Raw genomic sequence first — 14,891 nt, 5'->3', positions numbered from 1 at the left:
AGAAAGAAAGAAAGAAAGAAAGAAAGAGAAAGAAAGAAAGAAGGAAAGAAAGAAAGAAAGACAAATGTAAAGCTAAAAAAATACTGTGCATGAGGACAGCATTTTTATAACAATAATGTAAGACTGTATACGCTCATACAAATATAAATGATACACAACAATGAGAGATAGAGAGGAGGAATGAAAACATAGACTCAAAATGTATAGCTAAGAGATTTGAGTTTGATATGCACGGATCTCAAACCCATCCAGATGTCCCCAGCCGGCAACCTGATCCTCAACGCCATAGCCAAGACTTGAAATCTAACAAGTCAGAATGTGGAAGATGGGTTAGCGGGACTTAAGGAAAGAGAAGCAGGAGTCGTGGAGGCTTTTGAAACCTTTAAAATAACAACGATAATAAAGAAACACAAGTGTGGTTGCATGAAGGAAATATATACACAGCTGCAAATTATGAAGTCAGCCCTTCAGGACACGGCATTCCTCATGCAAGTTGCTGAGCCCGCTCAATATAAATAGGTGCAAAATACACTCACCGGCTTAGCGACTTCAAGGATAGAATCCCATACGTGACCCCCTACCAGTGAGTCTTCAACGTGTGTATACTTTTACAAAACGCAAACTGGGCAAGACATACCTCCCTATGAGTTTCACCATAAGAGTTTTAAAGAGACAAGGCAAAAGTCAGGCATTACAGAAGTCTATCTGAGTTTTTCCATCGATTCAACCGGAGCCAGAATTTTACCAGCATCCCATATACTTATAAGTACTATTTCACGTTAGTTCATCATCTATTGCTTGCAAACCCTTTTTGGAGCCTCAGAACCACCTCCCTGATGCTTTCCATTCCATTTTCCTCTGTGTTTCCTCAATCAGGTTGGTACCCTTCATAATACCAGTATCACTGAGGAAGCAGAGTGCTGATTAACTTGCACTTCCACGCTAAGTTCAATGTGTAAGATAGAAAATAGTACATATTTTAAATAAGAAACAGTTATTAGGGTAGTCTCATGATTAGAAAAGTGACTTTTAGAAAATATTTCCTTGAATCAGTCTGCTTCCTCTGCACAGTCAGAAGCCAAACTATTTTACTGGCAACTCATCTTTATTGCTTGCGCTGGTTTTAATATTTACATCTGAACAATATAAAGATGAAAAATGAAAAAAAAAATAACCTAACAAGGTTGCAAACAGTTCATTTAAAGGGGTTTCAAAAGGCATCCAGCAGAGATCTTTTTTAAGGTTTATAGTGTGAGTTACATTTCAGGGCAGAAAAATCACCACGCCAATGATGAGTGGGAAGCTCTGCCTGCTGATACAGCAGAATCCCTGTGGTCAGCTTGCACAACACCTCCATCCCAGCTATAAAAAAAAGGGAAAACCCTACTCCTTCTGACAGCAACGATCACTTACCGAGTGTGACGTGATGCAAGGATGCCTTTCTGAGCCAGCTGCCCCCTCAGTGCTTCTGGGGCTGGTCCTGCACCGTGGCAGAGGGCAGTGGAGCAGTAGGGCCAGCAGCACGGCCACCGCAGAGCCAAAGGGCAAGAGGAAGCCCAGCACTCACTCAGTTGCTTGAAGCGCTGCCAGGTCTCTGAACATTAGCACGCATAAACTGGTAAATAGCAGAAAGCCCGAGGCCCGAGCAGCTGGAGCCGTGCAGTTGTTACCTGAAATCTTAACATCCAGAAAAAATAGCTGCCCCATTCCTTGAGGCTATGTGGAAAATCTCAAAAGAAGCCCACCCCACAGTCGTAAAAGTAATACTAACATCAAGGGAAAGAACTGCCAATTAATTATTTTTCTGTAGTTCTCGTTTTCTGACAGTCGCCTCAAATTTGTAGAGGGGATGGGGTGTCTCTCTTGGGGTTCTCGAACGTGTTTCTTCCCCAGCACCGATTGGTCCTCAAGGTAAATCCTGGCGTCACTCACAGAGGAAGGAGGCTATGAGGGTGCAGAGGGCCCAGCAGTAAGTAACCAGCTTGTGAATTTACTTCTGCCCCACAGCATCTTCAGGAGCGGAGTAGAGCAGCGGTGTTCCTCCAGGATAACAGCTTTGGAAAGGTTCTTCAGGATTTGAGAGAAAAAGTTCCTTCTCCTTCCCCAGCCACCAAGAGAAACAGTTTAAAACTACCGAATCCTCGCTGCTAATGAGAGGGTGATACAGAAGATGGAGGCCATTGACTGGTGTCCAGAGACAACAACCCGGTATGAATTCCAGCACCATTCCACTTCCCAGCAGCTGGATTTCTCACCAGGGTGGATTGCTGGTTTTGGATACCTCCCCAATTTTTCCTGTCTGTTAACAGTCTTCCACTATAAGGAAGTTGTATTTGGAACAGTTGTAAAGCCCCCCTCTTTTTTTTTTTTTTTTTTTTTTTTTTTGTATCTAAAGGGCCCTGCCATTGCCTGAATGCGATTTCATTTCAAATTTGCTGGAATTTCTGTGCAGACTATGTGAAATGTACTCTTGTTGTGGAGTTCATAATTATCACATCTCCTGGGAGGACTTGAATTTGCACAGAGTTTTTAAACAACATGCATGCTCGACATAGAATATGCAAGGAAAAAGTCTTCTTTATTTTTCACTAGTTTTCAGTCGGAGTTGCTCTGTAAATAGATGTGAGGTACAAAGGGAAAGCTGGGACCACTAACTCCACACCTGTAAAACATGGCTGAGAACCCAAGAAATGATGCAACTTGCCAAAGGCTATGCAGGCAGCCAGGGGCCTCACAAATGAATCCAGAGCCAGTCCAACACCTGAGTCACTGGGACCATCCTTGCCCTCAGTTCCTACATTAGCCTTTTCTTTTCTGTATTCTGAATTTCTTTCCTGCTCTCTTTACACTTCTTCTAAATTAACTATTACTCTCTTCTTTGATGCAAGCCCTTGGCATTTACTCAGTATGAGGTGTGCTGTGCTTTGCACATTCCCTCTCCAGTGCTGGACAGTCACTATCATTGATTTTACAAAGTATATCCATCTCCCCATTGCAAACAGCAAAAAGTAATACAAAATCACCTCATAATGATGGGGAGAGACAAGAAAAAAACAGAAAACATAACAAAACCCAACTAACTAAACCAGAGAGCATAAATAATCTTAATTAGCTCATTTTTAAATTACTGGATACTAACTGCTTCAGGAACTATCCAGACTTAACTGAACACTCAGATTTGGAAAGGGATACTGCCATTTGAAATGAATGTCAGACTGGAAAAAAGAAAGAGACTGCTGCTATGAATTTTAGGCATTGCTTTTCACTGAGACACCTGGCATGGGTTCTGCGAGCATTAGGAATTAACACGTAGCCTATAGGCTGCATTCTTCGAGGCTTCAGATTTACTGAATCACGTTAAAAAAACAATTGCTGAGAGCACAGGCAAGCCTAAAATAAATGCTGGGAACTGGTCTACTGACCCTTTACACTGACCCAAAGTTTGTGGGATACTTTATTATTATGAACAGACATTTAAACCTATGTCTGTCCCTAACTACGTGTAAACACACTGTTTTCTATCCCAACTGTGCCATATATTGCAAAACTTTCAGAGGTGGGTATGAATTTCCAAATGTAAATAAATGTTTGCAGGCAAAAAACCAACAGTAAGGAAGGACTTGGTGATCTTGGTGGTCTTTTCCAACCTCAATGATTCTACAAATCTAAGGGAGCTCAAAGAATGTATTGGGAACATTATCATACTAAGATGAACACTAAGGATACCATGCAAGCGCTAAGATACATTTGTACATGGTAAGATACTCAAGGGTGTGGAGGAAGCTGGGCTATTGTGAGGCCAACCTCTTCCACCTTAGGGAAGCCATGGGGACTGCGTGAAGCTTCTGACATCTGAGGAAAAGGCTGACATCAAGGCTGCTTAATGAAGGCAAGAAAGAACACTTGGGAAACTACAGCTTAGCCATCCTTAGCTCAGTTCCTTGGAACAGTATAAAATAACCCTCCTGGTACCTCTGCCCAGGTTTGTGAAGGACAAAAAGGTCACTGGGAACAGTCAGCACAGATCTACTTAAGGCAGTAAATAGCACCTGACTGCCTTCTTTGATGAAGTTAAAGTGGTAGAAGGAAAGGAGCAGTGAGGATGAGAGTAACAATCCCAAACATTTCAGTTAGATAACAGGTTCTTTGTTGTTGTTGTTGTTGTTGGTTTGACTTGTGGGGATATTGAAGTGCTGGGGGTGACCAGAAAGACTGTGGGACCTCCATGCCTGGGGATATCAAAACTTAACCATGCAAGAACTGGGACAACCTGATCTACTTGCACCTGCTGCAGAGCAGAGGATTCAGTCTCAGGATGTTGCTTCCAACCACAATTTCCATAACTCTAATGTTACAAGCCTTCAGGATACTGTGAGCATGCTTTCTACTTCCTCCCTCACAGGAGGGGAGTAGTCACTGATTGGGCCAACTCAGGAATTAAAGCTGTTTGGAACAGATAGCTGCTTTCACAAGCTTCTCCAATTCTTCCTCCCAAATACCTCAAGGTCACAAAGTCTCACCTGAGTCCATTTGTGAGCTGTGGGATTCTGACCAGCATAAAGATGGGAAGTCGTGCTCTGCTACAGAACTTCAGCAGACTTGAACAACATGGGCAGTATACCTGCGTTCCCATTACCTTGAATAGGAAAAGGAAGAACTATGTACCATCCTCAGATCAGAGTAGACAATATGACTGTACAAGTGGCTTAGACAATAGAGAAAAGACTGTAGGCAGATCTTTTATGGCTTATGAATTTACAGGCAAGCAGAGCAAGATGCACTGAATGTGTCCTGACTGTTGAAATCTAGGGACGTTCTTTGAAAGATCTCCAGTTAAAAGTCCCATGTCTCAAATTTAAAATAAATCTTCAAAATGGCATAATGGATTGCCTTGGTCATCATGACTGGTTGCCAAAGGACATGAGGACCGAAAGAATCTTGACCTTGCAATACTTCAGGTAATCAGCACAATCTCTGCTTTCATCACTACTTTTAGACCTTAGACTCTGAGTATTCAACCATTGCCCATAAACTTCTGGGTTCATAATTTCATTCTGAAAGATCTACATGCAAGGGAATCACTGAAAGCAATTTTGTTGGCAGGGAACTCATTTGCTACGTGAGAAAAGCTTCAAATGACTTGAAGTTTGAAAACTGCTCCCTTCAACAAAGGAAGCAGGAGTTTCACCTTCTTTAATGAGAAATCAGTCAACCCCACTTTCCATATTTTCATGTACTCCCACAGTGACACCACCTCCACTGAAAACCCCATTTCTGAATTCTGTGTGGATCTACAGAACTGATTTTCACAAAGCCCAAGCTGTGATTTGATTTCCTTCTTTCACATTTGAGGGTTTCCAGGAATTATGTTAATATCCCAGATTCTGCATTCTTTAAAACAAGTTTCCTGACTGTATCTGACACGTGCCCAGAAGAGCAAGGCAGTTATTCATTATCATAACATCACAGAATATGAGCATATTGTATCACATCCTGCTTGAAATTTAAATGTTAGCACATGACTCAAACACAATGCCATCAGATAATAGTCAAGAACCAAAAAATGAAGCCTTTTTCTTTGAAGTCTGGGATACAACAGTGGGAAAAAGTCTGTGTTGTGCCCTTCCTTGCATTATTTTCCTTCCCAGACTGATTCACTGAACAGAGTGTATGCAAGACACGTACCAAATGTACTAGAATTATGAAGTTGCTTGACTTTCCAGCTTGATTTTAGAGGTGCAAAAAGGTAACCCCACAAGGCACTCAAATAGGATTACACAAAGGGCATTCAACATTATTTTTGCCTGTAATCACTGAAAAAGGGTAGCAAAAGGCCTCGTGTCAATACAGATTAAAATACTGCTGCAAATCCACCTCGGAAGAACTTTCGAGTTGACTGAAAACAACACACTTCACTTTCAACCCACTCGTCCTTAGCTGATTAACTCAGTGTTTGTAACACCAACCCTCCTTAGAAAGGAAAAGTGCGTTAGGTGAGTAATTCTGATTCCAAACGGCTAACGATCACAGCCGCCGTGAGCAGGCTTAGCAAACACATAAGCATATTAATGGGCACCATTTAATTTTTACTTTTACTGCTTAGATTCCGACAGCTTGCAGCCTCCTCCAGTCAACATAAAATAAGCAACTGGGAACGCATTTACGCACCAGCACAGAATAAAGCACATACTATGCTGAGTTTCAGCTAATGACAAAACACATCAGCTTTACAGTGGCCCTCCAGTGGGCAATTAATAAGGGAAGTGTCCGAGAGCTCATTCTGAAGACCCATTTCCTTATTCTTTCATCTTTTTTAATGTTAACAGCAAATTTCTTTCCCAACTACAGTGCACGTGGTACCACCAGTGGCTCAAAGTGACTTTCTGCTCTTTATTCCTAAGCGTGTGGATTTATGCGTTTGCTGATTTAAAATCTCATAGTTAGAGTCAGTAATATGCTTTTTAGTTTTTACAGGACAATAAAATTGCTCGCCAGAGGTTTCTGACTTAAAAAATCTAAACAGCAGATTGATGTAGGCCTCTTGATCCTTCTTACCACATTTTTTTTTGCCAAGTCAGAGTACAAAATAGCTGTTCTAGTAATTGCACCCAGGGGTTTGCATCCAGTATTCAGATAGACTGCTAAAGCTGACTCCATGTTCCCTTTGATCTCGCATATTCTGCTGCTTGAAAGAATACAGACAGGTGATAGGAAACGCTGCAGCTATTGCAAGTACAACCACACAAAGGCCAATTAACACCGAAAAACGAAATGAACAAGAAACCAAAATGGAACCGAACCCACAACAGCTGCTGGTCATCAAGGCAGTTTTCCCAGAGGGCATAAGACTGTTACTAATAGGATGGAAATACGAAATTCACTGAGACCAACTGTAACTGCTGATAATACGGATTGAAAAGTGCTTCATTTCTCACATTTTCTGCAGAGCAAGAGAGGGGCTGGACACAACCACCCTAACTTTTGTTGTGGAAAAAGAAATAAGTGGGAACAGAAACAGTCCCAGTGCAAAAATAATAATAGGAGCTGTTTTTTCTTTAATGCTGCTTTGGTCACATTTAAATAGCATGCGAATATAACTCATAGAAATATGTTATTTCTCAAAGTTCAATCAACATGGTAATTCAATAGTAGCTGCTCGCTTAAGTTTTCATATACTTTAAATGGCTTTAACCACTGCAGAACTTGGATGCTAGGGCGCTCAGTAGAAGAGTAAATTACATTGTGTTCCCCCTTTACAATAACACACAACTTGGGATTCATTCCTCTGTTAATATACAACATACACTGTTGCCACAAGAGGCAAATGCTACTTGCTTTCAGCCAATGATTTCATATCCAAAAGCAGAGTAAGTGTAACCTCTAAATTGGAAAACATTTGTGCGCAAGGCAAACAGCCCAATGCATTACGGAGATCACAGAATCATTTGGGTCGGAAGGGACCCTAAAGCCCACCCAGCTCCAGCCCCACTGCCATGGGCAGGGCTGTCCCACACCAGCTGAGGCTGCCTAGGGCCCCTTCCAACCTGGCCCTGAGCACCCCCAGCCATACCTGCTAACACCATGTAAAATCACAGCACATATAGAACAGACACATCCACAGAAGCCATTGCTTCCCTCGACACAGTACATGGTCAATATTAAAATTCTGGAGCCACGGAAAAGTCAGGACAATTTCACACTGTATATATGCTGGAGATAAAAAGCTTGTTTTTATTCGCCGATGATTCATTGACCCGTAGCTTGATCATAAAAATCGGGAAGTGAGGGACTCCAAGAAACAAAAACTGTTCGAAAGCTCAAGCATTACTTATCATGCATTTATTGATTTATAACAGATAATACATCAGAGCTAAATAGAAGAATTTATCATTCTGCTTGTGCATTTAGTTGTGGTTCTTTCAGTGCCTTGGCGATGGTCTTCCAGAAGATGGCTGCGGCTGCCTGAATTTTGAGAGAACCACAAGAGAATCAACGAAGGTGTAGATATTATATTCATGGTGCTGGAGGTTCTTGTAGGTAGAATTGTCAAATTCTTCTGGAGCAGGCTGAGCAGCTGCTGTAGCCTCTGTGAAAACAAACAGTAACTGGTGACTACAGGGATGCCACAAGAGAGGGCAATATTCAGATCCCTCATCAAGAGGGTGGTGACGCACTGGAACAGGTTGCCCAAGGAGGTTGTGGATGCCCCATCCCTGGAGGCATTCAAGGCCAGGCTGGATGTGGCTCTGGGCAGCCTGGTCTGGTGGTTGGTGACCCTGCACAAAGCAGGGGGGTTGAAACTAGAGGATCTTTGTGGTCCTTTTCAACCCAGGCCATTCTATGATTCTATGATGATCAAGGCAATATTAAAAAAAAAAGTCAGCATCTATAACAAAAGGATAAGTTACCATTCTGCTGGTACCTTGTCTGATCCTAAAGAAGCACATTAATATGCAGCAGGGGAACAGGAATCTGTACAGGCCATCTAATACAGCACAGGTTTTCAAATCCAAACTACCACCTAATGCTGGGGGAGAATTGGGCAGAATAGCTCATTTGTATTTTGAAGACATATGCCTACATTTCCTGGCTCGCCTTGGTTCTCACTTCAGCCAGAACAGTAGGTGACATTCTTAACAAGCCAAAGAAGCAAAGAAGCAGTGCAAATGATATATCACCACGTCAGAGCGTGAGATACAGCTCTTCGAACTACTTTACAGATGGAATTTTTTCCATGGGGAAAGTGATTGAATTATTGATATCTTCACGGTTTAATTTCAAATGCAGTTATGCTAAAATAATATATTATGAGGTTTTGATACACGTTTCCTTTCGTTCAGAAAAAAAAGTTATTGTGATAGAATCTTACAAAATTTATAATCAGTTCTTCTTCCTAAAAGAACAATCTAATGGCATTGTTCAGAACTCTTTATTTCACATTAAAACCAACATTAATTCTTCCACTTTTAAAATATTATGCAAATTTAGGCAGTACTATTTACATAAAAGGATCCCGGTACGGGCTGATTTTACAACCGAGGAAATTGCAAGAAATAAAGCTTTATTTCCAATATTAATTTATTCTCACATGCCCAGAGTTATAGCAATAGGAAAGACATAAGCATAATCTAGTGAAAAGCTTCCTCGTATAAATTTGCATGTAGTGCTTTATGTTAGACCGTATTAAGCTTCTTTTTATAATGCAACAGCCTACAATAAAAATACAGGAACCCGAGCAACTGGGAACCAGAATTTCCCTTTAATTATGACACAATTATTGCAACGTAACGCTACTGGTTTAAGAGCGTGTATACATAACATCTAGCATGGCTTGCTTATCAAATGCCATGTCATAAGCCACAGTTTCAGCAAAACAATGCACAACCTATGAAAAGAAATAGCCCTATCCCTGCTGCTCAGTTCCTACCGAGACAGCTCACAGGAGACACCACTACACATATAAAAGCCAGATGATGCGGGCTTCGCTGCAAATAGCCCCAACAACAAGGAGGCGTAGGGAAGTGTACATTCAACCTGCAAGAGACAGTTGTTCCAAATTAAGAGACAGATGCTCAGGAAGAAAAGCAGATGGAGTCTCACTTTCCCTGCCCAAATACACTGTACTTGGCTTCTCAAAGGAAAAATTTATCTCTGACTTCATCCTCCTTGCACTTCAGACTTCTCCTATGCCTTCTCTCTTAAGGAGCAAGGATTTCTCAGGATGTCCTTCTGAAATGAATCAGAGGGATATTACTGAGTTACCATGCTACTATTTTGCTTCTTATTGAGCAACTGAAGTCAGCCATTTTTGCTGACTGCGTAGCATGTCTGTTCTACCAAGTGGATGACATCAGCTTAACATCTAGGTTTGTAATGAGAAAAACTGTTAAATTAAAAACTACTAAAACTATTACATCTTCAGTGTGCTTGCTGCAGATTTTGCAGATGAGTGAAAGAATACAGGAACAGGACAGAATTACAGACTACAAAAGGAATCATTAACTGTGAACAATAAACATGAAAAAGCAGTAGCTGTTGCCAAAGGAGGTCTCAAAAAGAAGAGGGGACATACACTGAAGACAGCAGCAATGCTGCTGAACAGTGTAGTTAGGTTTTAATCTGCTACTCCCTGACGCCCAAAGATGTTTCACCATCTGTAAAGGTGCATTAACTCACCTGTACTAACCCCTGCCTCCCACACAGCCCCGGCAGCAGCGTCATCTAGTGGGGACTCAGCATAAAGCTAGCAGAAATTTTTTCTGCTGTCACAGCCCTATCACCTCCACACAGCAAGAGGAGCTCAATAGCAAAGTGATTTTCTCAGAATAGAAAAGGTCCACCCCAAAGGTTTTGCTGGTGTGGCTATGTTGACAAGAGATCCAAGACGCAGCTGTTACATAGATCTACAGGAAAAGTTTGTCACATAGGCTTAATCTTACCCCGGATTTACAATGTCAGGGTTGTGAAAGCTGTTCAATACATCTATGAGGTGTTGTAAGCTTCACTACAAATCATGAGCACATTTCAGGACCAAGTCCTCCCTCTCCGAGTCATATTTGAATCTTTCCGGGCCTCATGTACTGAGGAGCCCAGAACTGGAAACCCAGCACTCCTAGTCTGGCTGCACCAGTGTTGAGCAAAAAGAATCATCTCCCTCTACCTGCTTGCAACACTCGTCCTAATGCAGCCTAGAATACCATTGGTTTTAGGTACGAGAGCACACTGTTGGCTCATGTTTAACTTGCTGTCCACCAAGACCTCCTACGGTCTCTTCTTCAAGGATATCATTGGAAGGATGCTATCCTTACAGCTTTATAATGATGCTGCTTCTGCTTCAAGGATTTTTTGTTTGTTTGTCTGTTTTAATTCAAAGAATCAATCAAAAGGGTGGTCTTAAGAATGGTATGCTAAGTTTGAAATCAAGAATGGCAAGTCACAAAAGATCTTGACAGAGGAGAATTTATATTGAAATACGCAGAATGAGATCAGGAGGAAAGTTAACAAGACTGGTGGCAACTGAGAAAGCTAAGCTGGAAAGGGAAGCATAGCTAGGGAGTGCATGATGCTTTTTCCTAAAAACAAACTAACAAAAAACAATAGCAAAAAAACTCAACCAAACAAAAAAACCACTGTCTGCTCTCTATTTCTCAACAAGAACCAGGCTACGAGGTCAACTCAACTTCAACACGACTTTCTTAAAACCTACCAATCTCAGAACCAACACGTTTCTGGTATTACCCTGCACATAGCAGGGGGGTTGAAACTAGATGATCATTGTGCTCCTTTTCAACCCAGGCCATTCTATGATGCTATGATTCCACTATGATTTCTTGAAGTCTACTGAAATATGAAGCGCTGTAAGAGTTTGAGAGAAAAAAGGGAGGAGTGAGAAGGAAAGCTGCCAAAACTTTCAGAGAAGAAAGGAGGAAAATGAGCTCTGTCACACAAAACCTATCATTTCGTTAATAATTTTGTTTTCATTTTTATCAATAACAACTGGTTTACGAAGCTGCAAGTACAGCTAGAGGAAGACAGCTTCCTTTCACAATGTAACTGGAAACTGAGTGCTACAAAGCTCTTAAAAAAATTAGCAGTGAACAAGAATTTATCTTCTAGAAAGTCACTGCTGCATCATTAGCTTCAGTATAAAGATCAGAGAATCACAGAGATGACTCGGAAACCATTAAAAAAAAAATACACCCTCACCCAGAAGAATCTATAATATAGTTCAAACAAATGAAAGGTGTACCATCTATGGTGCTGCTTTCTCCAGCTTGGACTCCTGCTTCCTGAACAGTCTCTTCCTTTGTACCCATCACCAACACTGTGCTTTCAGAAATCTCCTCTTCCTGTTTAGGAGAAGCTACCTTTACCGCTTCTGATTTCTGTGTCTCCTTTACATTTTTATCTTCCCCTCTGGATATCAGGTTTTGCTTTTTGTCTTCCCGAGTCACTGATGGAGCTGTCAGCTGAGTAGTTGCTGTTTGGGCTCCCAGGGACTTTTCCTCCAAATAGTCAGATTTAAGAGTGGCATCTGTCAAGTCTTGGTTTTTATTCAAGTGTGGTTCTAAGACTAACTTCTGCTGATCTGCTCCTTTTGGTGTTGATTTTGTGTTCGGGTCTCTTGCTTTGGATTTTAATGTTGCATGACTGACTGGTGCTTTAGAAAATGCAACCTGCTTGATAGTAGGTACATCCATTTCCATTTTGCTTGGCTTCTTCTTAGCTACGTATTCTTTGTGGTCTTTCTGGGGCAAATAATCTTTTGGTAGCTGTGATGTCTTTATAGGAATGTTCTCAGAAAAGATGGAATCTCGCCTAGGAAACTCCACTCTGGTTTTAATGAAAACTCCCGACTCATCACCATCATCCCTTTCATCTTCAGAATCTGAGCTAGAATCTGAATCCGAGCTGGATGAAGACGAAGTTTCTTCTTCAGCTAGTTCTTTCCTTATGCCTCCTCCTTTTGCAATTTTACTGAGTCTTGCCTCCTCAAGGGAAGAAACAATCACTCGTTGAGGAAACGCAACCACAGTTTTTCTTGACATCAACATTCTCAGATCTTCATCAGGTTTTGAAACTTCCTTTGGATTAGTGTTCAGTGTGCTCCCACCTTCTTTTGCAGATACTGGGTGAGAGTTAGAAGACAACATTTTAGGAAATTCAACTGTTGCCTTGGTGGCTAGAATCTTGGTGCCTCCCTGTGGTGCCACTACATAAAGGGAATGGCACAAAGACCATTATCATCATTATACATACACTCCAGTTGATGAGTGATGTTAGCCATTTAATTTTAACTTTCTGACACAGTCTAGTAAAAAAAGCAAATTACAAAGTTATTAAAGTGAACATAGACATGAAGCAGAAAGCTCTAAGGCATTTTAAGCTAAAGAAACTAGAGCACTAGTTAGCACTGAAAAATTTCTGCTGCTGCGATGCTGAAGCGCCTTTTCCTCCTTGCAAGAATTGTTTTTTTCTCCTGTGCTTCAATTCTGCATCACTGGAGATGGTTACAAACACCTTCTAGTGTCTGGTGAACATTAAGACAGCTTGTCAGCAGAGATCTTCAAATATTTGTCCAGAAGCAGGCTAGCAGAGCAGAAGACACAGTAAACAGATCTAACTATTGCTAGAGGTTGGCTAACGCTATCTTTTAAGCAGCAGGGAAGGATGACTCTCAAGGAACTAGTACTAGTACAAGAGATACCTGAGGCCATACATGAAAGTATTACTAGTTCATAGGTCTGCGTGATCTACCAACTGAACTGCATCTCAGTTTAATGCCATTTTTTTCTATCTCCGCTTCCCATTTTAGTTGGAAATCTCTTCATTAAAAAGTCTTAGAAGGCTTCTTGATGCTTTTGAGCCCGTCTGTGTTTCTTCTCCCTCACAGAGGCTCCAGAAGCAGATCAACAGCAAATAATATTTTTGTTAGAGAAAACAGGAGGACAAAAAGGACAGAGAGCACGTTAAAAAAAATACTTCACTACTGTTATTTGCTACAGGAAAGTCCATTCCATCCATAGGAGCTGCAATTTTTTTTTGCAACCTGTACTGTAGATCAACTGATTTCCACACTTTTGTGCATATATATCTGCATGGTTTGGAAGCCCAGACCTACTTCACAAGACTGTAAGGTAGACTGCAGTTTTTTCCCTTACTAGTGTTCTACAGTAATACCTTGTCTGACCTAAGGAGTACTGCTTACTTACTGTAAGTAGCTCTGAATAGAAGCAAGTCTTTAACAACGTTGAGATAAAAATATCACAGAAGAGACAGGTACATGTAATTAAAAGCCAAAAATAGAAATACAGAGCTCTTAAAATAAATGCAAATAATAGAGAATATGCTATCAGTTTACTATTCAGGTAATACTTTCGGAGAATTTCAGACATGTATCTCTGCAGGACTAAAGGTACAGAGTGGGTAAGGAGGATGGGGGAAGCAAGAGAATTGGCAATCACATTTGAAGGACGTCTGACTCCCTGCCCAGACTGACAGTGAAACACAGCAGCCTGTATAATCTAGTATTTGAGAAAGCATCCCTCAAGGCTAAAGAGGTCTTCTAAGAGCTGCTGAGGAAGAACTCAAGAATGCCCAAAGGGAAGACAGACAAGCAAAACCTAAGCAAAAGCTGAAGTATTAGTCCTAAGGTGTCCTAAGAAATTAAGAAAGCAGATAGCATTCAACTTGAGCATTAAGAGGAAGCCTTGCTGGAAAAATACTTTAATCAGTAATATTTAGATATGTGGAAAAGTCACATCTCCACGCGTAATCATAAGCTTACACTTCAGTTGTGGTATTTCAAGCTTTTTTACTGCCTGATTTTTATTTGGCTAGAACCTGAAAAGAGACAGGTACATCCTATACATAAACTAAACATAACCATCTGCAGGGAAAGCAGATAGGTCTCCTGGCGTCTTCATGAAACCAGAAAGCTGCAGGAAAACCAACTCTGAAGCATCTTACTGCTGTCCGGCGGCGTCCGGGAGCCTCCTGGCCGGGTGCACAGCGTCGCCCCTCGGAGCCCCCAGGCCTCCAGCCGCACCGCCTGTAAAACACAGCTATTAAACTCTCAGCCATTGGCCCGGGGCCTCTCCGAGGCACGGAGCGGCCGGTCCGGCCGCTCCGTGCCTCGGAGAGGCCCCGGGCCGAGATTCTTTGGAGCTGGGAGCGCTGTGGGACCCTCACCTTGCGAGCAGCTACCCGCCCACAGCTCAGCAGCGAGGGCGCCGCCATCTTGTCGTCCTCCTCCTTAAGCGCCGTGCTGCCCTCTATCAGCAATACTTTCTGTTCGTTCGTAGTTTTTTTTTTTTCTTTCCTTTCTTTTCCTTTTTTTTTTTCTTCCCCTCCCAGCGATCCTTTCCGTTTATTTGTTTATTTATTTATTT

The 14,891-nt window shown here is 41.6% G+C and overlaps 1 protein-coding gene across 3 annotated transcripts; it reads right to left on the bottom strand.

Moving 5' to 3' along the window:
• Positions 1–7,749: 7,749 nt before the first annotated feature.
• On the bottom strand, positions 7,750–14,833 carry NDUFV3 (NADH:ubiquinone oxidoreductase subunit V3). 3 transcript variants are annotated; one of them, NM_001199170.2, is made up of 4 exons: positions 14,692–14,833; positions 14,470–14,551; positions 11,750–12,628; positions 7,750–8,086 (listed from the first exon to the last, which is right to left on the bottom strand). In NM_001199170.2, the coding sequence occupies exons 1-4, from the start codon at positions 14,737–14,739 to the stop codon at positions 7,920–7,922; spliced, it is 1,176 nt and encodes a 391-aa protein (NP_001186099.1). In that variant the 5' UTR covers positions 14,740–14,833; the 3' UTR covers positions 7,750–7,919. The 3 variants fall into 3 exon arrangements, with proteins under 3 accessions (NP_001186099.1, NP_001186100.1, XP_015155867.1); XM_015300381.4 differs by having other exon boundaries at positions 7,825–8,086; positions 14,470–14,536; positions 14,692–14,764; NM_001199171.2 differs by lacking the exon at positions 11,750–12,628.
• Between the last annotated feature and the right edge of the window lie 58 nt (positions 14,834–14,891).

Source organism: Gallus gallus, chromosome 1 (genome assembly GCF_016699485.2).
Source record: "Gallus gallus isolate bGalGal1 chromosome 1, bGalGal1.mat.broiler.GRCg7b, whole genome shotgun sequence".
NCBI classification, from domain to species: domain Eukaryota; kingdom Metazoa; phylum Chordata; class Aves; order Galliformes; family Phasianidae; genus Gallus; species Gallus gallus.
Note: the sequence above shows the minus strand (reverse complement) of the source record. Positions and strands in the feature narration are given on the sequence as shown.

Bases quoted from the DNA above. Each gene is read 5' to 3' on its own strand.
- NDUFV3 (NM_001199170.2), bottom strand. From the start codon at position 14,739: ATGGCGGCGCCCTCGCTGCTGAGCTGTGGGCGGGTAGCTGCTCGCAAG. The intron at 14,552-14,691 runs GTGAGGGTCCCA...TGTGTTTTACAG, and splicing joins GGCGGGTAGCTGCTCGCAAG to GCGGTGCGGCTGGAGGCCTG. The intron at 12,629-14,469 runs GTAAGATGCTTC...ACTCTCACCCAG, and splicing joins CCGGACGCCGCCGGACAGCA to TATCTGCAAAAGAAGGTGGG.